The sequence below is a fragment of the Trichoplusia ni genome, chromosome 1 (genome assembly GCF_003590095.1).
Source record: "Trichoplusia ni isolate ovarian cell line Hi5 chromosome 1, tn1, whole genome shotgun sequence".
NCBI lineage: Eukaryota > Metazoa > Arthropoda > Insecta > Lepidoptera > Noctuidae > Trichoplusia > Trichoplusia ni.
The window spans coordinates 21,816,566-21,839,491 of NC_039478.1; the positions used below are offsets into that span (position 1 = coordinate 21,816,566).

The 22,926-nt window shown below is 40.3% G+C and overlaps 1 protein-coding gene across 2 annotated transcripts; it reads right to left on the bottom strand.

Moving 5' to 3' along the window:
* Position 1: 1 nt before the first annotated feature.
* On the bottom strand, positions 2–22,329 carry LOC113499177. 2 transcript variants are annotated; one of them, XM_026879555.1, is made up of 12 exons: positions 21,999–22,118; positions 17,440–17,612; positions 16,625–16,737; positions 16,054–16,211; positions 8,077–8,210; positions 6,916–7,036; positions 6,469–6,619; positions 6,071–6,162; positions 5,534–5,642; positions 4,939–5,112; positions 1,626–4,825; positions 2–1,343 (listed from the first exon to the last, which is right to left on the bottom strand). In XM_026879555.1, exons 1-12 carry the CDS (start codon positions 22,116–22,118, stop codon positions 1,248–1,250), a joined length of 4,641 nt encoding a protein of 1,546 aa, XP_026735356.1. In that variant the 3' UTR covers positions 2–1,247. The 2 variants fall into 2 exon arrangements, with proteins under 2 accessions (XP_026735356.1, XP_026735347.1); XM_026879546.1 differs by lacking the exon at positions 2–1,343 and adding an exon at positions 1,356–1,482 and having other exon boundaries at positions 1,576–4,825; positions 21,999–22,329.
* Positions 22,330–22,926: the final 597 nt, after the last annotated feature.

The following is a 22,926-nucleotide window of genomic DNA, read 5'->3' on the forward strand; positions in this document are numbered from 1 at the left end:
AAATCATTTTATTTTAACATAAACGCACACAGGATTACAATAAATCAAATTAATATTTTCTTAAATGAAACTTAATCAAAATAAGAAAACAATACTGATAACTGCTCCCTCCTCCATAGACAAGAAACAATTGTACAGACGTTAACATTAAATGAATCGGTAAAATGTATGAAAGTGACAAATCTTGGTCACATGACCTATCAAAATGTCATGACCATACATTTTTGACATTTCTGTCACTGTTAACGCTGTAAAAATGTCACAGTTCACAGAGGCTTGTGTTATAAAGAATAACTAATAATACATTACTCTGTAATAAGTATAATGTTAAACCTACATGTTTATATTGTGTGCTTGAAATCTGCGAATCAAAAAACTAAGTAAATGCAACCTTCGTACAATCGTTAACTTAGCAAAATACTGAGATTTTAAATGAAATTCATATTTAATATGGCGAATTATTAATAAAACGCTTTAGCGCATCTATAATACTGTAATTCGAGATTCTACGTACATGTGGAATGGCAGATGAAATAAATAGATGGTATACTAAGGTGTCCAAAGACGGTGAAGGATGAAAACATACAAAAATATATGTTGTAAATATACTCCAAATTTGTTGACACGATTGAAATAGGGCCCTGGGAGGGTAGAAAGAAACGTGTAAATTTTTCCAAAGTTAAAAGACTCCTATACAAGTGACAATTTGCAAAAAATGTATGGATATGACATAAATCACGTGACTTCCAAATTAGAGCAATTTGATTAGCGCTAACGCTTTTCACAATTTGTCACTTGCATAAACAGACTGGTATACGTTAAACTTACGTCAATTATTTTTCAAAATAAATAAGTTTTTAGTTAAGCATCTTAACTATATCAGTACGAATGTTCATCACACATTATCACAGAACTTAACCGAAACCAAACTAGAACGATAAGTGCAAGTGCTAACTTAATAATACTATCCAGAGCAAAAAATAAAAATGTAAATAAAAAAAATAATTTCCTTTAAATAATATAAGCATAGCCTTAACTTCTAATAGAATTTAAGTACGTCTTTAACACTTAGATTTTGAAATTTCAACGATAAGCTTCTATAATGGTCCACAGATGGCGTTGTATTCAGATTATTCAGAGATATGATATAGGTTTGCTCCTGAATAGTTTTGTGCCGTGGTGGTGGTATATAGGGGTGATTGATGGGTAGATGATGGTGAGGTGCTGGGTAGGTGATGGTGTGGTGCTCACTGGTCACCGTTGGCGTGCGTCAGCTTCTGCTTCTTGTTCGGCGGCGAGTTGAACAGCACGCCACTGTGCAGGTCTTTCATTAAGAAGGGAACCTGGAGGAACAGCAAGTATAATTAAAATCACACAGTAATTGTTTGAAGCACAAGTCTAAAATGGTATTTAGGTAGGGCATAGGGTATTTGTTTGGGAAGACGGAATACATAACTTGGTTTGGTTTTAAGGCTGCGTACACATTTTTTTTGTTGCGGGAAAGCAAATATTTTCATGTATGACTTCTGCTATAATTTTAACAGGAATGCTTCGGAATCGAACTAAAAACATAGCTGCCGGAACAGCGCGTTGTTTCCTCTGTCCTGACCGGCCGGTATCCCTACCTTGTGCTCGAGTGCGAGCTGGTTGTTGGGCGGCAGCGCGAGCGCGGCGCGCAGCATGTTCTCGAGCGCGGCGCGCTGCCGGAACAGCGCGTTGTTTCCTCTGTCCTGACCGGCCGGTATCCCTACCTTGTGCTCGAGTGCGAGCTGGTTGTTGGGCGGCAGCGCGAGCGCGGCGCGCAGCATGTTCTCGAGCGCGGCGCGCTGCCGGAACAGCGCGTTGTTTCCTCTGTCCTGACCGGCCGGTATCCCTACCTTGTGCTCGAGTGCGAGCTGGTTGTTGGGCGGCAGCGCGAGCGCGGCGCGCAGCATGTTCTCGAGCGCGGCGCGCTGCCGGAACAGCGCGTTGTTTCCTCTGTCCTGACCGGCCGGTATCCCTACCTTGTGCTCGAGTGCGAGCTGGTTGTTGGGCGGCAGCGCGAGCGCGGCGCGCAGCATGTTCTCGAGCGCGGCGCGCTGCCGGAACAGCGCGTTGTTTCCTCTGTCCTGACCGGCCGGTATCCCTACCTTGTGCTCGAGTGCGAGCTGGTTGTTGGGCGGCAGCGCGAGCGCGGCGCGCAGCATGTTCTCGAGCGCGGCGCGCTGCCGGAACAGCGCGTTGTTTCCTCTGTCCTGACCGGCCGGTATCCCTACCTTGTGCTCGAGTGCGAGCTGGTTGTTGGGCGGCAGCGCGAGCGCGGCGCGCAGCATGTTCTCGAGCGCGGCGCGCTGCCGGAACAGCGCGTTGTTTCCTCTGTCCTGACCGGCCGGTATCCCTACCTTGTGCTCGAGTGCGAGCTGGTTGTTGGGCGGCAGCGCGAGCGCGGCGCGCAGCATGTTCTCGAGCGCGGCGCGCTGCCGGAACAGCGCGTTGTTTCCTCTGTCCTGACCGGCCGGTATCCCTACCTTGTGCTCGAGTGCGAGCTGGTTGTTGGGCGGCAGCGCGAGCGCGGCGCGCAGCATGTTCTCGAGCGCGGCGCGCTGCCGGAACAGCGCGTTGTTTCCTCTGTCCTGACCGGCCGGTATCCCTACCTTGTGCTCGAGTGCGAGCTGGTTGTTGGGCGGCAGCGCGAGCGCGGCGCGCAGCATGTTCTCGAGCGCGGCGCGCTGCCGGAACAGCGCGTTGTTTCCTCTGTCCTGACCGGCCGGTATCCCTACCTTGTGCTCGAGTGCGAGCTGGTTGTTGGGCGGCAGCGCGAGCGCGGCGCGCAGCATGTTCTCGAGCGCGGCGCGCTGCCGGAACAGCGCGTTGTTTCCTCTGTCCTGACCGGCCGGTATCCCTACCTTGTGCTCGAGTGCGAGCTGGTTGTTGGGCGGCAGCGCGAGCGCGGCGCGCAGCATGTTCTCGAGCGCGGCGCGCTGCCGGAACAGCGCGTTGTTTCCTCTGTCCTGACCGGCCGGTATCCCTACCTTGTGCTCGAGTGCGAGCTGGTTGTTGGGCGGCAGCGCGAGCGCGGCGCGCAGCATGTTCTCGAGCGCGGCGCGCTGCCGGAACAGCGCGTTGTTTCCTCTGTCCTGACCGGCCGGTATCCCTACCTTGTGCTCGAGTGCGAGCTGGTTGTTGGGCGGCAGCGCGAGCGCGGCGCGCAGCATGTTCTCGAGCGCGGCGCGCTGCCGGAACAGCGCGTTGTTTCCTCTGTCCTGACCGGCCGGTATCCCTACCTTGTGCTCGAGTGCGAGCTGGTTGTTGGGCGGCAGCGCGAGCGCGGCGCGCAGCATGTTCTCGAGCGCGGCGCGCTGCCGGAACAGCGCGTTGTTTCCTCTGTCCTGACCGGCCGGTATCCCTACCTTGTGCTCGAGTGCGAGCTGGTTGTTGGGCGGCAGCGCGAGCGCGGCGCGCAGCATGTTCTCGAGCGCGGCGCGCTGCCGGAACAGCGCGTTGTTTCCTCTGTCCTGACCGGCCGGTATCCCTACCTTGTGCTCGAGTGCGAGCTGGTTGTTGGGCGGCAGCGCGAGCGCGGCGCGCAGCATGTTCTCGAGCGCGGCGCGCTGCCGGAACAGCGCGTTGTTTCCTCTGTCCTGACCGGCCGGTATCCCTACCTTGTGCTCGAGTGCGAGCTGGTTGTTGGGCGGCAGCGCGAGCGCGGCGCGCAGCATGTTCTCGAGCGCGGCGCGCTGCCGGAACAGCGCGTTGTTTCCTCTGTCCTGACCGGCCGGTATCCCTACCTTGTGCTCGAGTGCGAGCTGGTTGTTGGGCGGCAGCGCGAGCGCGGCGCGCAGCATGTTCTCGAGCGCGGCGCGCTGCCGGAACAGCGCGTTGTTTCCTCTGTCCTGACCGGCCGGTATCCCTACCTTGTGCTCGAGTGCGAGCTGGTTGTTGGGCGGCAGCGCGAGCGCGGCGCGCAGCATGTTCTCGAGCGCGGCGCGCTGCCGGAACAGCGCGTTGTTTCCTCTGTCCTGACCGGCCGGTATCCCTACCTTGTGCTCGAGTGCGAGCTGGTTGTTGGGCGGCAGCGCGAGCGCGGCGCGCAGCATGTTCTCGAGCGCGGCGCGCTGCCGGAACAGCGCGTTGTTTCCTCTGTCCTGACCGGCCGGTATCCCTACCTTGTGCTCGAGTGCGAGCTGGTTGTTGGGCGGCAGCGCGAGCGCGGCGCGCAGCATGTTCTCGAGCGCGGCGCGCTGCCGGAACAGCGCGTTGTTTCCTCTGTCCTGACCGGCCGGTATCCCTACCTTGTGCTCGAGTGCGAGCTGGTTGTTGGGCGGCAGCGCGAGCGCGGCGCGCAGCATGTTCTCGAGCGCGGCGCGCTGCCGGAACAGCGCGTTGTTTCCTCTGTCCTGACCGGCCGGTATCCCTACCTTGTGCTCGAGTGCGAGCTGGTTGTTGGGCGGCAGCGCGAGCGCGGCGCGCAGCATGTTCTCGAGCGCGGCGCGCTGCCGGAACAGCGCGTTGTTTCCTCTGTCCTGACCGGCCGGTATCCCTACCTTGTGCTCGAGTGCGAGCTGGTTGTTGGGCGGCAGCGCGAGCGCGGCGCGCAGCATGTTCTCGAGCGCGGCGCGCTGCCGGAACAGCGCGTTGTTTCCTCTGTCCTGACCGGCCGGTATCCCTACCTTGTGCTCGAGTGCGAGCTGGTTGTTGGGCGGCAGCGCGAGCGCGGCGCGCAGCATGTTCTCGAGCGCGGCGCGCTGCCGGAACAGCGCGTTGACGACGGGCGCGCCGGCCGGCACCAGCGGCGCCTTCAGCAGGTACGACAGCAGCGACTGGACCGCGTGCATGCTCTGCCACGCTGCGGGACGGGTACACTCAGTTAACAAGATAAGGGTCAACATATCGTTCACAGTAAATTATGTTCGCTTCATAGGACCTTTACTGTTAGTGTGTAGTGTCAGTAGTACTCACAGCGGTCCCCCTCCTTGAAGGAGAGCCTGGCGAACAGCTCGGCCAGCAGCACCAGGTCCAGTATGAGCGGCACGGCTAGCAGCGAGTCCTCGCACGTGTTGTGCACTACGATGGTGTTGGTTCCGTGCAGCAGGATCTCGGATGTATACTCGTCCATGGCGCGCTTGGAGTCACCTGGACACAGGAAAATTACCATTTGAGATACCAAATTCAAAACATAGAGTATTAATCGTAAAAATATAGACAAAGGAGAATTCTGTCTCAATTATAACACGTCTATATGTCGTTCTCGTAATAAATGGTAACACAACAAGAGGATAACGCTGACTCCTAGTTTGCTCTTGTAGGTGTATGACATTTTTCGCCCAAACTTTGACAGCGCTTTCGTAAATAGACATGTCACTCGCTCCCCTGCAGTAAAAACTTCAACAAAATAATCCCCCAGGTAACTGGATTTCGGAAGTCAGATGGTCAGTCGCTCCTTGTAAAACACTGGCAGCTGCATCCGGTTAGTCTGGAACCCGACACCAACATAGTCGGAAAGCTAGGCAGATGATGATTCTGCACCCATTGTCACAGAACGCAATAAACTTACCGACATAAGGCACGTATTTGATGACAACCACGTGGTCGGGCTTCTCCCCCGGCTTGTACAGGATCTGGTTGGACTCCACCATGTCGTCCACCACATTGCTCTTGGTTATCTGCGGCAATTATATATTATTGTTTTATATTGTTCAAACGGTTTTTTTCTTCGGTTTTACCATCCATATCAGCGCTGATTGGGAGAAGGGAGAAACTTTATACTTGGCAGATGGCTACAAATAGCCAAATGCGAAAAACGACAATATTTCGAAAACGTTTTAACTATAAACAAAAGAGGAAGCGCTGAAACCTACTTCATAAGACGGCTTTACTCAAACTAAAGTGGATTTTGAATAAAACGACGTGTGTTCTTGACAAATATCTATTGGACACTGTTTAGTTTGAACTAAGGAATGAGTAACTGAACTACGTTAATGAATGTATAGCTATAGGCGAGTTTTATAGTTAGTTTTACCGAACACTATGGCATAGGAATCTTACTTCCAAGGACTAAAGTGACTCATAGCTCCGAATTGTGAAGACTTACCTCTTTGGAGCGGAACTGTTTGGGAGCAGAGAGATTCTTGCCATCGTTGTTACCCAGATGGTTGTAGCTCACGATGGAGACCGGCTTCAGACCTGGTTGCAAAGGAAAATACAGTCAGCTCTCATTCTGCCAGTTTGAAGAAAGTGGTCACGGCCTCCACTTTATGCTAATTTTGCATATAAATTTGCTGCAACTGATTGCAAACTATAACATATGTCAACACTGCCATAATTTTAATCTTCCTTCACAGCCAATGTGAAGTAATAGAATGCATGTTTTATGTTCTGAGACAGGTTTGATTATGATTTTTTTTACCAAAATAATCAGGTAATACATCCAACAACTTGGTACCTAGACTAATTTACATTAAATAAATAATAAAATCTACGGCTACTGACCGGCGCTCACGAGGAAGTCCACCAGCACTGACTTGAGCTTGGTCTGGCCGGACTTGAAGTCGTCACCCGCTACAGACACACCGCGCAGTTCCGCGCGCTCCACCACACCCGCTACCAACGTGTTCTGAGGCGAACCGTTTATGTAGATGCACTAGAACATGAAGATATAAGTTCTGTTAGTCTATTATATGCCGTTTAAAATATTGAAATCGACCTTTCTGACCCTTTCGACCTTCGACCAAACTGGAGTCAGCATCAGTGCATGATTAAGAACAAAACTTGGGTCCGAAACTACTGAGGTCCATATCGACAAACAAGCGAGAGTAAACAGTACCACATTCAAAAAGTGAACCATAAAAGAAACCAATGCACGACAATTATAACAACAAAATAATTTGAAAATGAAACTTTTGTTTTGAACATAATTAAATGAATTTTCGCACTCACGTCCTCATCGATGGCTGCGAGTGCGAAGATGGTGGAGGGCGAGATCTCGGTGTTGTTGTCGCGGAGAGCGCGCTCCAGGTTCTCGGAGGTGTCGTGCACGCCCGCGCGGACCTCGCAGAACCTGAGAATCATTATTATGTTAAGATAACCTATAATAATACATACAACGCCATCTAGTCAAACATTTCTCCTGGGTGAAAATCGAACTCCCGACCTCCGTTGTAGAAGTCAGGGCCACTAGCCACTAGACCAACAGGTCAGTCTAATCATCATCAGCGTTGAATAACCCATTACTGGGCATGCCAGGTTTATGAACCTCCCTATTTTTATGCCAATCTTCTTTATTTCTAGCCCTTCGCATCGTCGTTATATCATCGATACTGGCTCATACTACTACTTCCCACGTACATCTACTCAATAAGTACTAGGGTTTGAGTTTACAAGCGCATTGAGCACTTTAAGTAGTTCTTCTTCGAGAATTGAACATACAGCAGGTGGTGATTGGCGTGTTGTGTTTTTTTCCACGCGGCTTATAGAATAGTCAAATAATCAATTAATAATAACTGATTAAATAAGATAATTCAATGATCATACTATTCACCAGCAGAAAGCTAATAAGAAACTCCACAAGGTGCATTCAACTTGAGAATGTATACGTAGATTTGCTGTCTAAAAAAATGTGTGCCGTGCTTTTGTCCCGCGGTCAATGACACTTTAAAATAATCTATTGTACGACTACATCTATAAATAGAAGAGGTATTGTATACATCGCAGATTTATATCAGCGTTATACAAACTCCTAAAATATACTAGTATTTATGACTGAAATAAAGAAAACTAGTATAATAAAGACGTCATTTGAATTTGAAGTCCATCCATTTTTGGGAAAAACCCCTATTCCACTAAATATATCGTCATCAGTAATTGCAAACTGTCTTTGCAAATTTGAAAAAAAATGGTGTAATGTTTTCTATAACCCCTCTGCCCTCCAATGGGAATCATAGATCACCCATGAGCATAATTCTATCTACGAAAAAATCGACAATCGTTTATATAAAATACTTTTACTCGTAGGTAAGCCCTTCTACTATTTCCCTAGCCTGTACACCCACCTCTACTTAGTCATATAGTCACGAACTTTTCCGGTAATACACAACCTACCTCTCAGTGTTAGCGGTCCACAGCACGACGATCTTATCAAGCTTGTTCTTGTCGCGGAAGTCCTTGATGTCGGCGCGGATCTGCAGGTACTGCTCGTAGCGGGTGCCGCGGATGAGGTTCGTGGCTCGGTCAGCCTGGAACAAGGCAAGGGAGATTTGAATATACGAGTATTATGGTAAACCTGGATTAAGAGGTTAGGAGACAATTCGGATGGCAAATGGAACTAGACTAACTGGAACATGGAGCTGCTTTAGCTGTTGTCTCCTAATTATATGGGGACAAAGTATTGTCTGAATCAAAAAATACTAAACGGATAGAAGAGTGGTATGGGTCAACACGCTAAACCCATGTTGTGCTTGACGTCGTGGGTAAGATCTTTGTGTAGGACAAGAATTTGTGTGATACACGAAAGCTTCCTTGGATCTGGGCGTCTTTGTGCATGTGCCTTGAAACCCTGTGGGACACAAGGACTCAATGTCTTAGAGCGGGAATTGTTTTTTATTTCAAAAAGTCCCATACGAACTTCATGTTACGTATTAAATCTACCACAGCAAAGTTAGCTGCGAAGAAACTCTACACCAACAATTAGTAAAAGACCTTTTCTACAATTCACCTTCTACCTCGTGTAGTCTGACAAACATTCCAAAAAACAACAGGAAGAAAGAGGCAAATATCAATACCAGTACAATACACTGAAATTAAAAGTAGGTTACCGATAAAGACAACGTAATTCATCGTAAAGCTGTAGTACTTTCTCACAGAATAAAAGTCAACAAACGGCATCGGGTAACAAGTCCACAATGTTGTTGTTTTACATGAAACAAGTGTGGGTACAATACCACTTGCCAATAAGATACGTAAACATGCTGCTTTCAATGGGACATCGATTTTTCCGTACTTCAGGTCAGTATGAAAACTTAAGAATTGTAATTCTAAATGCATGCTTGTATATGGTATTGTATAGGATATTATGTCTACCTTGTCCACATTGTTTTCTAATTTCAATACTTTTATAAAAATTGTTTTAGAACTGTATTCAAGAACGTTATTTGGTCAAAAGTATCATGATTTTCCTGTCATTGTTAAGCGAAATATTGGGACAGTTATATATTGAAGAACGTGTCTATGTTATTTCATAGTAATTGAAAATTAGACGTCGGATCTAAGCGGATACACATTGAAAGACTTGCCATCAAAAATCAATAGATCATACAGAGTAAAACAACAGTGGGACATTTATAGCCAAATAAATGTTATATTGCACTTACAACATGCGAAAGTCCAAAGTCTTGTCAACAAATACACACGTAGTTTCCTCTTATTTCTATCATAAAAATCCAATAATACATTGTAATAGAAATTGGCCCCCATCATACCAAGGCCAAAAAACTCTCGCATGCTATTTTGAGACGTTTTTAATCTGTGCCACCATAGTAACATTGTTTTGGCAGAATAGTGGCGCAGCGTTGCCAATATCCGACCATCTGGAGCTCAATTAATATTAAGAAGAATTTATTATCACTTTCAGTAGAGTTTTAATAGGGATAGTGTTTTTTATTTCAGAATGGACAATAACGATATTTAATATTAAAATCTTTTGGATGAAATATGGAAGGAAAGAAAAATAATATGACAGTAGCACATTATGTTTTAATTAGGCCTATCGAGTATTATTAACATTATCTACTTATGCAAAACTATGAGTATTTTTACTGTAAACTGGGCTTAGATGATATTCTTATCAAATTTATCTTCGCCTTCGCCTAATTCTTTCATCTATATACCTTCTAGCACTCCTCTGATAGACGAAAAATCTAGTCTGCCTTGCAAATCATTCATCCGTACTATTACCTTAAGCTCTCAGAATTATTTATACATATTAATCAAGCCTTATCAGACCTAGTATTCATGCTAAACCTAGTATAATACTCTTCTAATACCGTTGACGTCCCAATGCATACTAATCGACATGTATCACAGGCTCCGTGCTTCGTAATCAACTGGCTGGTAATGAACTAGCATTTGCATATCAACCGCGACTAACACTGCGTAGCGAATAAAACTTAATAAGCAGTATTTATTGCTTACTGGAGAAATATATGTAATGGTATTTGATACTGTAAATTCGTAGGAAGCTGAAGAAAGCTGTGCGTTAACTTGTTGAGTATAGGTTATCGAAGCAAATAAATTGAAAGGGAAACCTCTTTGGACTTAGTATAAAGCTTTTTTAAATTAAATTTCTTCGTAATCGAATTTTCCTTTACCGTTTCTCAATGTTTGTGTCGCTTATAAAGCTTCTAGCACATTTATATTTTGAAACTAGAATACCATTATAGGCGGGTTATTTTTCAAATATGGAAGAATCGGAACCCGTCAACTGACACTGTTTTATAAACAGACCGTCGAAGGCAATGGAAATTTTTATTATTCCACCGTGGGCCCATTCATAGACAATCGGTCTTTGTAAACATACTGCTTGGTTATGATCAACAGGCGGACACGTGTTTTGGAAAAAAAAAGATTTCTATACAATGGCGAGAGTCCACGTGTTGGGCGACACGTGGTGCACTAGAATTATAATCTAACGCTGTTATTTGTAATGTATAATGTAAAGTGCATATTGTTTATAAATTGTGTAAGCGTAATATTATGACTCACTTTACAGCCCATTGACGGACGCCAATAAAGTGAACTAGTTACCTACTCGTTGCTTTATTGAAGTGTGCTCGAACAATACGTAATGTGATAAAACATTTTTGTAAGCTTGAACCAAAACTAACCTTACTTATTTAGGTTACAATTCAAAATAAAAAAATGCTGGCGAAAATATGGCGAAAATATTCAATTATTTTTTGCGACTCTTACGTCTCTTACAAATTAATACATCATAACTCCATAATTAATCTCTTCAGCCCTTTATCAGTCAATTCAGATCATCGCACAATCAGAAGTCTACTGCTGGACAGGAGCCCATGTCCAAATTGCAACCCGTCATAAATAGAACTCACTTCAAACTCATTTTTCAATGTTCCTTAAAAATACATCCAGGTTCTAATTTAAAAACTTCCAGCAAATAAAATTGACAGTATAACGACGATGATACATTTAAACGGTTACGCTAATTCATTCAATACACATAGTATAATGAAATAATAATATATTATCCTCTACAAAATACGGAAAATAACCAGTGTGAAACACGCTATCCATACAAGTACATTAGCAAATAGACTATCGATTGCTTGGAGTATAACTAAAGCCCGAGGGAGGCGCGATCAATACTTGCAGTACTGCCGAAGCAACTCTATTAAAAGAATATTCAGGATACAATTGCGAAGCGAAATTGTACTTTATAGTATACGCTAATGGGTATAAATTGTTTTAAAGTTGTGGAGAAATAATTTATAATTTGCAATAGAGAAGTAATACTATGTTAAATGAATATTTTAGTCTACAATTGTTATGGGACATTGTACCTTATTGCACTAGGTCTAAGGACTTAAATTTATTAAAAAGTCATGAAGAATTTTTTTGGATTGCTTTTTTGTTCTATTTAGAGTCAAATGAGCACAAGTTTTCGATATTCCTTTTTATAAATGCTATTCAAATTTTTACTTAATCGCTTTGACAAAAAGGTCTATATTAGTTCATAAGTTTTTAATATATGGCTTACCTTTTTCTATATTAATAAGGAGGCTTAGTTCGCAAGTTATGTTAAGGTTATTGGCTTGTAATTGGAGCTAGTTTCTGACTTATGATAATATTACTTAAAGGCAGAAATAATATCATATAACGTTATGAAATAGGATAAACCCACTTAATGTTATTTTATTAAGTAATTTTGTTTTCATTTAGGGTTTCATTAGACGTGTCCGAACTGCCAAATCAGTTAGTTATTCGAACAAAGAAGTTTTTATGGATTTTTCACCAACCTTTTTTTAATAATGAAATACACATTTCTTTCTACACAAATGACTAAATAAATCACGGGAGTTCCATCCTAATTGAAGTTAAATCGAGACTTCAGGCAGTGAACCTCTGTCAACCCACGTCATGACGTCATGACGTCACAACACAGCATTCTAGCAATCGCTCTTATCGTAATGTCTTTGAATTTGACGATCTGTTAAGGTGTGTTTATTGTGTTGATATAGTACAAGAGTATTAATTGTACTTTTTACATTTGATTTAAGAAATAATCAAGTATTGGCGTATAAGATTCCGATTGTAAGGGCTTGTGGTCAAACGTGTACGTTTTCCCATAACTTGCCAAAAGCCTTCCTCCCTTTTCAATTGGTTTTTCTAAGACAGGTATAGCTCAGATCACCTTCCGCTGTTATTTTAAGGAATGACAGATAGTACCTCTACACATATTCCAGCTGACATTCGACAAATAAGGCCTCAAATAAACTGTGATTACGAGATTTTTATTTCAAATGAGATCGTGTATTTCTTTAGGCTGGTATAAATAGGTGTTAAACAGCAGTTCCTACGAATGCAGTTACCATTCAACCTTTGTATTCGACAGCACCGGGAAAAAAACGTTACCACGCAAACTGACTTGTGGAAAAGTGACCTGGCCAAATAACGTTATAAGGAAATCTGTTGAAGTTTTGGAAAAGAGGCAGGGCACTACAGCGCGTAACGAAAGAATGTCTCGCGATGATAAACATATTTTTCCGGTTGAGAAACTAATCTTTAGTTAAATAAACTGTCGGAAATACATAACTGTGTGTTTACTCTCATAATTATGATCTGTATCTTAGTCATGATAAGAGCATTTTTACTCTAAAGATTTGATTATTTTTTTCTATACCCTAATGAAAATCCTCATGGACTTCCTTCGCCCTGGGAAGGCGAAGGGTAATTCCGGTCTCTCGACCAACTATAACAACCGGAATACTCTTGCTCTTGTCTCCATGACCTTTAGGCTATATCCCCCATGCGTCTATAGCACGCAAAACGGCACGAATGACGAAACGAACGCTTTCGCAGCCAGACTATAACAAAACAGTCTCGCAACTGACAAAACTGAAACACCTTGCCAATTTCATCCACATAATATTTCAAACAGGGCAATCAATAAATACTTCACATCCCTATGACGTCATCGTACGTCACAGAACATCACACGACGCGATTAGCGTCACGCGTTGCGTAATATCTATTTATAAAAGAATCGTTAGTGTCACGGCTGTCTGTTATGCACTGGGTAATTGTAAGGAATGTATGGAAGTGTATGGTATTACAGTTTCCTTGAAGATACTAAATATAGGTCAGTTGAGAATGGACCGTTGTAAATATACTTGAACGATGGAATAAGGAGGTTTGATGCTTGCTATTGTTAAATTGAAAGGCTAAAAATCACAATGAATAAAATTAATGGGGTTCAACACTCAAATATTTCAGATGTGTTAAATATCTGATTATTATATCTTATCAAAACAGGGAACATCTATGCTCCAAACCCATAATAATTTTACTTTAAAACATGGCGGTAAACCTCCAGGAAGACAATGCTTTAATTAGTTTCAATTAAAATTAATTGGCAATGCGAAATAATAGTTCTCAGGTCTATCGTCTCTTAATTCTTTTAAACTTTTTCTGAAAGTTTTTCTTTTTTTTTGAAAATTAATCAATTTAGACATAAAATATTCACGTCAGGACCTAATATATCGGAATCATAAATTTCATGACTACGGAATAGAATCATTTATTTGCCAATACATAAAATTACTTTTTTTTTATATTATTTCAACATTCGACATAAAGAACATTTTTTTAATGTTTATAGACATAATTATAATGAATTACATTTCACCAAATGTTTCATCATTCATCGCAAAAAAATGCCAACAAAATTTAAACGTAAAACTTAAACGAGATTTCGCCATAATTCTTTACGCGACATAAAATAACATAGCGGAAACAAATTAATTTAATCACACACAATAAGTACTGTATCAATACTCGTTTATCACGTAACAGTAGCAAACTACACATTATACGGTTGTCGTTAAGGAAAAATAACGCTGTATTAGTTTGTGAGTACGGCTCAAGGTAAATGTTATAAAGTGGACAGTATACGCATATTGTATCACTTGTAATGTTGGGAAAACATTTTTATAAACAAACCATTTTTAAGTAGAGAATGGTCTTGTAGTTATCATCAAGAGCACTCTAAAACGAAATTTTGAGCTTTTTTTAATACTAGCTGTTGCCCGCGACTTCGTCCCCGTGGGTAGAAGATATAAGTTATGATTTATACCTGCCCTGCTTTTTTTCACATTTTCCATTGTATCTTCGCTCCTATTAGTCGCAGCGTGATAGTTTATAGCCTAAAGCCTTCCTCGATGAATGGTCTATTCAACACAAAATATTTTTTCAATTTAGACCAGTAGTTGTTGAGATTAGCGCGTTCAAACAAACAAACAAACTCTTCAGCTTTATATATTAGTGTAGATGTAGATTGGAAATTCAGGTCTCCTTGCTATGAACTTTTACAGATAAAATTATTCAAAAATGTAAAGGATACAAGATTAAAATAAAACGACAGTAAAATCGCTCACTTTCTACGACTTCTAAACGGCTTGACCGATTTTTGTCAAACATATCTAAGAATACACGCACATAATTCAGGTTTTAAATACAAAACCAAATCGAAATCGCTTAATCCGTTCGGGAGCTACGATACCGCAGACAGACAGACCATTTATTTTGCGTCGGGGGTTAAATTTTTGACGTTGACAGCGCATAGAAGAATATACATATAGAGAAGATCATTATGACACTTCATATTAGTCGAGTTATATTATAAGTTGGTCAAAAGCCAATATTACACTCCAAGTCTGATACTATATTCACCAGTCAAAACATTACGAACGACCAACACGCTAGCTCTGTCTTTATAAGGTCAACGTACGATAGTCATATATTTGTCGACTCTGCCCATAACTGTTTCATTAAAATTGTTAAGGATAAAGCATCCTATTACTGATTAGTCACTGTTTTTCAAGCAATTATGACATTTATTGTATAGTAACACGTATTAAAAGCAAGCCTGTGCAAATTTTTCAGTTTTCGAATGATTCAGGAATGTAAAATAAGTTTAAATGAATGTAATGTATCGCGACCACACGCATTAATTCATGATTAAGAACTCCGGTTGATGGTGCTGCTGTGTTTATTTATAAAAGCCCCTAAATAAAGTTAGATTAAAAAAAGCTTCGGTTGGGTCCGAAATTAGTCGGACGATCCCGATAACTACGCCTAAGTAAACCGTTGTGAAATAAATAATTTAGAAACGCCTCATGATTTTCCATAATATTATAGTAGGAAAAAATGTCTTAACATTTATTGATTTGCTAAAATTATAACATTTTTTTTGTATCTAAAGAAAATGTTTCTGTTGCATAATAAAGTATTTCGTAAGTACATTTTATGGCGCAGGAGTAATAAAACAAAAACCATAATAACGATGTTGGTTTCAGAAAAATCGTATTTGTTCCTTGTTAGCAGTTCGAATAATATTATTTTATCATCTTTCTGCCATTTTCTCAATTATTACAAGTTAATGCGGAGTGTGTTTTTTCTTCCACTCGTCTACGTCATATCAGCATTCACCCCTTTCTTTCGCCTACGGCTCGAAAAATTTAGATTTAGTCCCACGACTAACCACAGGCCACTTGCCCTATAGGTAAGCTTGAGCCTTGATTACCACTGTAGGTCATTACGGGTTGGCGATTTTAGATTCCAATTATTAGAATCCAGGTTTCCTTCACCGTTAGTCAGTATTAAGACTCATTTAACTTGAAGTGTTACTTTTCCTGCGTTGGTATCGAATCTGTACCTCAATTGCAAGGCAATAAATGAATTTGAAAAAGGCATTTAATTTCCCCAGCCAGCGTTTAAAAAGTCGACCCCTGCATCATCCTTCTGTCATTTAACCTTCGATACATTTAAGACAATATTACATACCTGATTAGCAGCAATGAAGTCGGGGTCGTATATAGCCGGGCGCGGCTTCATCGTAGCCATATCCTTCTTGAGTTTCTGCTGCAGGTCAAAGTCGATGACTTTAGCGCGCACCATGGACTCCGCGAGATTCAGGGGGCTGATGTCCCAGCCGTCGATCACTGCGACAATATTGTCGTATGTAAGTCGTTGAAATGCATCGTATACTTTATGATATTGCTTATATACATATTCAGCAGAATCATACTTAGCAGAAACCTTTTTTTCGTTTGGGCACTCAAATATTGGGTTTTCAAATACTCAACTCCTAATACTATGGATGGAGCGGAAGGGTTTCACTGGGCTTTTACTGACTAAAGCCCACCCATGTTACTCCCTTGACCCTTTGACTATCGGGGCCGCGGTTCCCCTTTTTGAAAAACCCTTCTGTTTTTAGTTCGTTAGGTTAACAGAAATCGAAATGGTTAATTTGTATTTTAAAACAATACGGAACATTCAATCTACTTAACTCCTGATACATGACTTTTAATAAGACTTCACCGAAAAACATGTAAAACAATCAAGTAAAACTCACCCAAGTCATCAGGGTGGACCATAGGTAGTAGGTTGCACATCGGCACATGAACGTCGTTTCCTTTCTCATCGATGCCAAGTCGGACTGTAGAAGCCTGTGTGATCGAACCCCACCTGAAAAGAACTTTGTTATAACCTGCTTGGTGCAGAAGAGCGAAAACGAGGGCGTTAGATAAACTAAATATCGCCCTGGAGCAAAATTATTTTCGGATAACCAATTACTACAGAACGTTACAACTGAATCCATAGAAGATAGGTGCTCTGCAGGTGGAACAAATCTCACTGTAGAAAAGATTAATATAATATGCGGCCTGCAAACTAATCTGTGCATTAGTACGTTGACTCGTTTCCACGACAAAGTGTCCAGCTTTATGAGGTGGACTTTACCTTACAAACCGATTTGAAAAAAACTAGGACTAATTTTTAAGGGGACCTTCGAATGAATTTACTATTACTGTATATTAGAAACTCTAATCGCATTACTATGCCCTTATATGGTTTCGTTGTCCCTTAATTAAGAGGCTTAGGGCAGTATCGATGCATTTAGTTAAAACCAATCAATTGATGGAATCCAAATAAGAGTGGTCCAATAATCCAAGTAATATGTGGTTTTTTTACTATTAAAATAACCACATGTTAGTTCATATTTCAGTGACGTCAAAAAGGACTCTACCTTTTTATTTCTATGGTGTTAATGCATTTACTCAACTTTTGTATATCTTAGACATCCACGAATCAAAAACGTTTTAATTTTCCATCCTAACTACTTCATCTTCGACACGAAAAAAAAACTAAAATTCTTAAATAAATCCTTACCAGTTGGAGTCCATTTTTCCGTTCTTCGTGTTCCAGGATAGCTGGTGTCGGTTGGCGAGGACGGCTGCGGTGAAGGTGGAACCATTGTTGCCACCCCAGCCGACCAGCATCACGCCGACTTTGCCGACGCGGCGATCTGTGCGGATCCCCAACGATTTGCGGATCGGTCGTGCCTGTAGAATTAGACTTAATTAGTACTTGTTCGTTAAGGCAGGTGGGGCATGAGTAATTGCTATTTAAGAGTATATAACGAGATATATTTGAAGTCGTTTTGTATGAAACTGGCCACTGCTGGCACTTTAGCAATTTGTGGGCCGCCTAAATGGCATAAAGAGTGAAAATAAATGGAATTAAATATGCAGGTATAAGATGAGGGTATTTTTCTGTTTGTATCGGCATTAACAGCGAATCGCAATTAAATCGAAGAGTGATATCGACAACTCATGGAATAAAATATGCAGCTATGAGATGAGGGCTTTTTTCTCTTTATATCGGCATTAACAGCCAATCGAAGAGTGATATCGACATCATCATCCTAACTTTTTTTCCAACTATGTATGTTATTATGCTCAGCATCTAAACTAACCGGATACAACTAAATACATGTTACAAGGAGCGACTGCTTATCTAACCACCTCAACCCAGTTACCTGGGCAACACGAAACCCCTTGGTGAGACTGGTTGTCAGAAATTCTAGCTTTTAACTACCCGTAACGACGGTCAAAGATATAGAAATCGAGTTTTAATAAAATGGATAAATGAAAACGACAAGGGGTAAAACAATGAATATAAAGTAGGCGAGAACAGTACAGTACTAAAATTAGAAAATTACAAAAAAAATTCTTCAAGCCAATAAGGAAATCATTAAAATAAGTCTTATTCTACAATTATAGGTTTTACTCTTTGAACAAATAACAATTTCTATAATTAGTGTTCTATAAGTCGAGTTTTATGTATAATGGGCGTATTAAAATCAAGAATAAACCATATCAAGGAACATTCTAGAGACAACCTATTGCACAGAAAAACTTCCAAGGACTCCTAACAAGTCTTGGTAGAGTCTAATTGCAATTACGGGATTAATTATACGAGTTTGGTCTCACACGTAAATAAATTAAAATGATCTAGAGCAATTTTCTATTCTGTGTAACGGGTGAATAAGTCTGGCAGGGTAAACAGAGACTAACAATAACGTAATGATTTTGAAATTTGTCTGAACGGAGAACCGAGTGGTAAACAGGCCGATCCTTGTGTAGGTGTTGTAGGAGCATTTGTTTGATCCACGAATGCTTCCTCTGAGCCTGGGTGTCTTAAAAATACCCTATTACCAAAATCAGTTCAGTAGATCTTAGGTTTACCCCTTTGCATATCTACCCTCTATACATAGATAGAATGGCTGTCCCCAACAGTATTGTTATCAGTCGGTAGTGCTCATCAACATTACTTTATCTATTGATCGCAATATGTCCACCTGTAACTTAATGATTCAATTCCAGAATACATAAAAACATATTTTTACCTTCTATTTTGGGGAAAAGCTTTCTTTCATTTAGAATGAACGATAACTGAACTGAACTTGAACTGTGAATTTCGCTGAGTACCTATATCTTACCCAACTACCCCGTATTACCTCTTTCGTCCCCCAATAGACTGTTACTAAATACTCAATCTCGTGCAAATAAAATAAAGAGATTCGAGGGTATACAAATAGGATTGAGGAAATATCTATACAAGTTCAAAAAGTACAAAATGTGTAGAAAATACGTTCTCTTCTACTGACAGAACGATTTCCTCACATTCCCGGTTTGAAACCAATAAAAGTCAGGATATGTATTATCCAACAACTAGTCTACCCGTTCATTCGCCGCGACCTTATCTCATTTCGTTCAAAGTCAACCTGGCCGTGACCATGACCGTTACAGAACGCGGTCAGGAGAATTAGGAACGGGTATTGGACTATGCTGGCATATTATGCATTGTTATGTATGTGGGTTTACAGCCTGTTCACACATGCTTTCCGTTTTATCGCACACGTTTATTTCAGTGACGATGTACGGAAGTATGTATCCCTCACAGAAATCCTATTAACGGTGCGTAGACGTATGTATCCCGCTACATTTCAGCATACAGAAATCCGGAAATAAGTGGTCGATGATATTGGACGAAGTTAGTTTATTTTTTTACTACCGTAAGGCGAATTTATAATTATTTGATTTATATATCTATACTCTATACTTAATATATAAAGCTGAAGAGTTTGTTTGTTTGTTTGTTTGAATGCGCTAATCTCAGGAACTACTGGTTCAAATTGAAAAAATCTTTTTGTGTTCAATAGATCATTCATCGAGGAATGTTTTAGGCTATAAACCATCACGCTGCGACTAATCGGAGCGAAGATACAATGGAAAATGTGGAAAAACCAGGGTAGATATAAATCATAACTTATATCTTCTAACCACGAACTATAAATCATAACTTATATCTTCTAACGAACGAAGTCGGGGGCAACAGCTAGTTTTTATATAAAGGTTTAGTCACGCGTTTTTATCGGGATCGCGCAACTAGTTCAGTTTGTTTGTATACAAGTAAACTACGAAACTGAAATAAAGAAGGCGTCTAAAATTCATTTCCATGCTGTAGCGAAGGTTAGCACGCTTTTGCGGAAAGCAAGGAAGGAACTAAATGTGCCGAAAATTCCATAACATCTGTCAGAAGACAAAAATACTTCATGCAGACCTGGAATCTCCTGGACTACTATGAAGAAAGCATTTTTAATCACCTATAATTTCTTGTATCAGGATTTTTTTGGATTGTTAAAATATTTTTTAACTCCAAACGAATGTAGTAACAGATAGCAAGAAAACAAATGCAACAAGTTGTGTATGACCAAAAAGACAAAACACCCGAGAGAGTTTCAAAAGCCTTGCATGTGGCAGAGTAAGTTACAATATTTAGGTAGCAGACTTCTTAAATTAGACACCAGAGTATCAAATAGGTAAATTTAAAAATAATGAAAAAAGCAGGAAGATTATTATCTGATAAAACAAGGTCTACAATCAACTGCCAATCATTTATTAGTTGTTTTTTTATATTAATTGATTTAAAAGATCAATAAGCTAGTTATTATTTTTCTTTTATCTCTTATTTATCTAAAAAATTCACAATTAGATGAGCAGCAAGTATTTCTTCATACTTAACTTCTTATTCAAAAAAGAGGGATACAGAGCTTAATTTTGTTTGCAAGACCTAGGCCCTATGAGGTGGACCTGGATGAACAATATAATAACAAAGAGTAATTAATGATACAAAATGATTGATTGCTGTTTCAACTTACAAAGCAGAAATAGAATAGTTTAGGCCATAAATAAGTTTATTAGCCGGAATTAGCATAAAAATTTGCAAAATAATTGCGACAAGATGTAGTCATATTTTATAAAATACATTTTTACCCCCAAACGTCAAAGGTAAAATAAAGATAGAAATAAGATTTTTTGAAGAGGTTTTTGTGTTTGCTCTAAGCAGTCATAATATTCAAACATTAGATATACAACATAACTTTTTCTTTACTTTATGTTCTTATGGTAATGGTATTCTGTTGATAATTCCAGCAATTTCTGTCAGTACCATGTTCAATTAAGATAATCGCTTGCTACAAATAATGGTGAAGGAAAACATTGTGGGGGAACCACACCTGAAAATTTTACAAGGGTGTATTGAGCCACAATTGTGGAGGGTTGCTTGACCACAACATCATCAAGTAATATTATTATGATTGTGGATATGCGTCACAGCAGTACAAGGCGCATAGCGGCATTTCTCTTCCACACCTGTGTCTTTGTGCATGTGATTTCTATGTTTGCAGAACCCCCGCGACACAATGATTAAATTTCTTTCTGCAGGAGTTGTTTTTTGTAAAAAAAAGCGATTGGAACAAATCAAATGTAGGGGCAAAGAATATTTATTTTAACCATGACATTGGAATCATTGTGATAAGTAAATAATATAATATTCTTTATTTAGTCAGCTGTTAGTGGATTTCATAGTCATTATTTGCATGTATGCATATTCATTAACCCATAATCTGCCCAGCTTTTTCCCATTATGTTGGGGTCGGCTTACAATGAACCGGAAATAATTTAGTAAAAGAGTTTTAGAAGGGGTTTGATATTCAATCCTTATTCTAGTAAGATTTTTTTCGTTATTTATTATTCCTTTGCCTATCGCAAAAAAATATTTGAGGATAAACATGCAGGCTCAGTAGGTGATCTGAGTAGTAGGTAAGTCTATAATGATTTCAGAGCAATGTCTTCCTTATTTTAATAGCTTAAAATAGATATTGTTAACAAAAGCCTATAATTTTCTAAAATCGCAATCAGTTTTACCCATGACATAATATGAAAAAAAATATAAATATATTTACCATTGTAACACGATATTATATACTAAATAGTGCCAATACTTTCAGAAACCGGTTATTATACCGGTATAAAGCTACAAGAAAAAATATTAATATAAATTCGTTACCGCGAAAAACAAATAAAACCAAAATATTTACTTACCGTGATCTCGTCGCCGTTTCTAGTAACAAGAGTCTCTTCATATTCGTAGTCTGCATATATGTAATCTTCGGTGTATTTAATATTGGGGCTGGAGATAACCAAAGACGGCGATTTTTCCATTTTTAGTTTTTATCTCTATTCAATTTTATAAATGACAAACTTAAGTTAATAATTTATTTAACAGATTTAGAGTTGTATTACGTGGCGACGCGGAATATTATTCGTTATTAAATAAACTGCCAGACACCTAGCCACCGAAACCAACAACTATCGACTATGATTAGAAACTGATGATTCCGGCAACACACAATGTGATGATTTGTGACGTAAAACACTTGATTGACATGACGTGCTTTAGTGTCACATTGCCAGGTAAAAAAAACGATCTACTTATCTTTTTGTTGTTTTTAAGAACAAAAGCTCAGTTAAATAATTCAGAATAATTCAAAACGCATTTTTTTTTTCTTAATTACTATTTCCACAAAAATGGGAACTTATTAGTAATTTCTGAATTAAGTGAAGTAGACGATATTCTCGTCTCTGTTACCAATAAATTTCTGGACGAAAATTTTACTAAATGAGTATTTTATTTTATTTTGCAATTGCTTATTGTATGTTTAATTTGAATTACCATTCCAATAGTTTAGTTTGTACGTATTAGCTGCAACTGCATAATATTTTTTTTGATAATAGAACATTTTTTTTCAGATTTTGATAAAATAGTTAGCAATCATTTCAGTAAGAACAAACTACATTTCCAATACACTAAATTATTGTTTAAAAAATGAAAGCCTAGAAATCTTTCTATTAAAAACATGGATTTGTTATTATTTAGTAACAAATTGATATTATATTGCTTAACTGTTTGTCATACCTACTTTATAAAAATATTAGGCTTTCTTTCGATACCAATTCAAAAGTTTGGCCC

Bases quoted from the DNA above. Each gene is read 5' to 3' on its own strand.
- LOC113499177 (XM_026879546.1), bottom strand. From the start codon at position 22,118: ATGGAAAAATCGCCGTCTTTGGTTATCTCCAGCCCCAATATTAAATAC. The intron at 16,738-17,439 runs GTAAGGATTTAT...AGTTCTTTTCAG, and splicing joins GGAAAAATGGACTCCAACTG to GTGGGGTTCGATCACACAGG. The intron at 7,037-8,076 runs GTAGGTTGTGTA...AATGATTCTCAG, and splicing joins TGGACCGCTAACACTGAGAG to GTTCTGCGAGGTCCGCGCGG.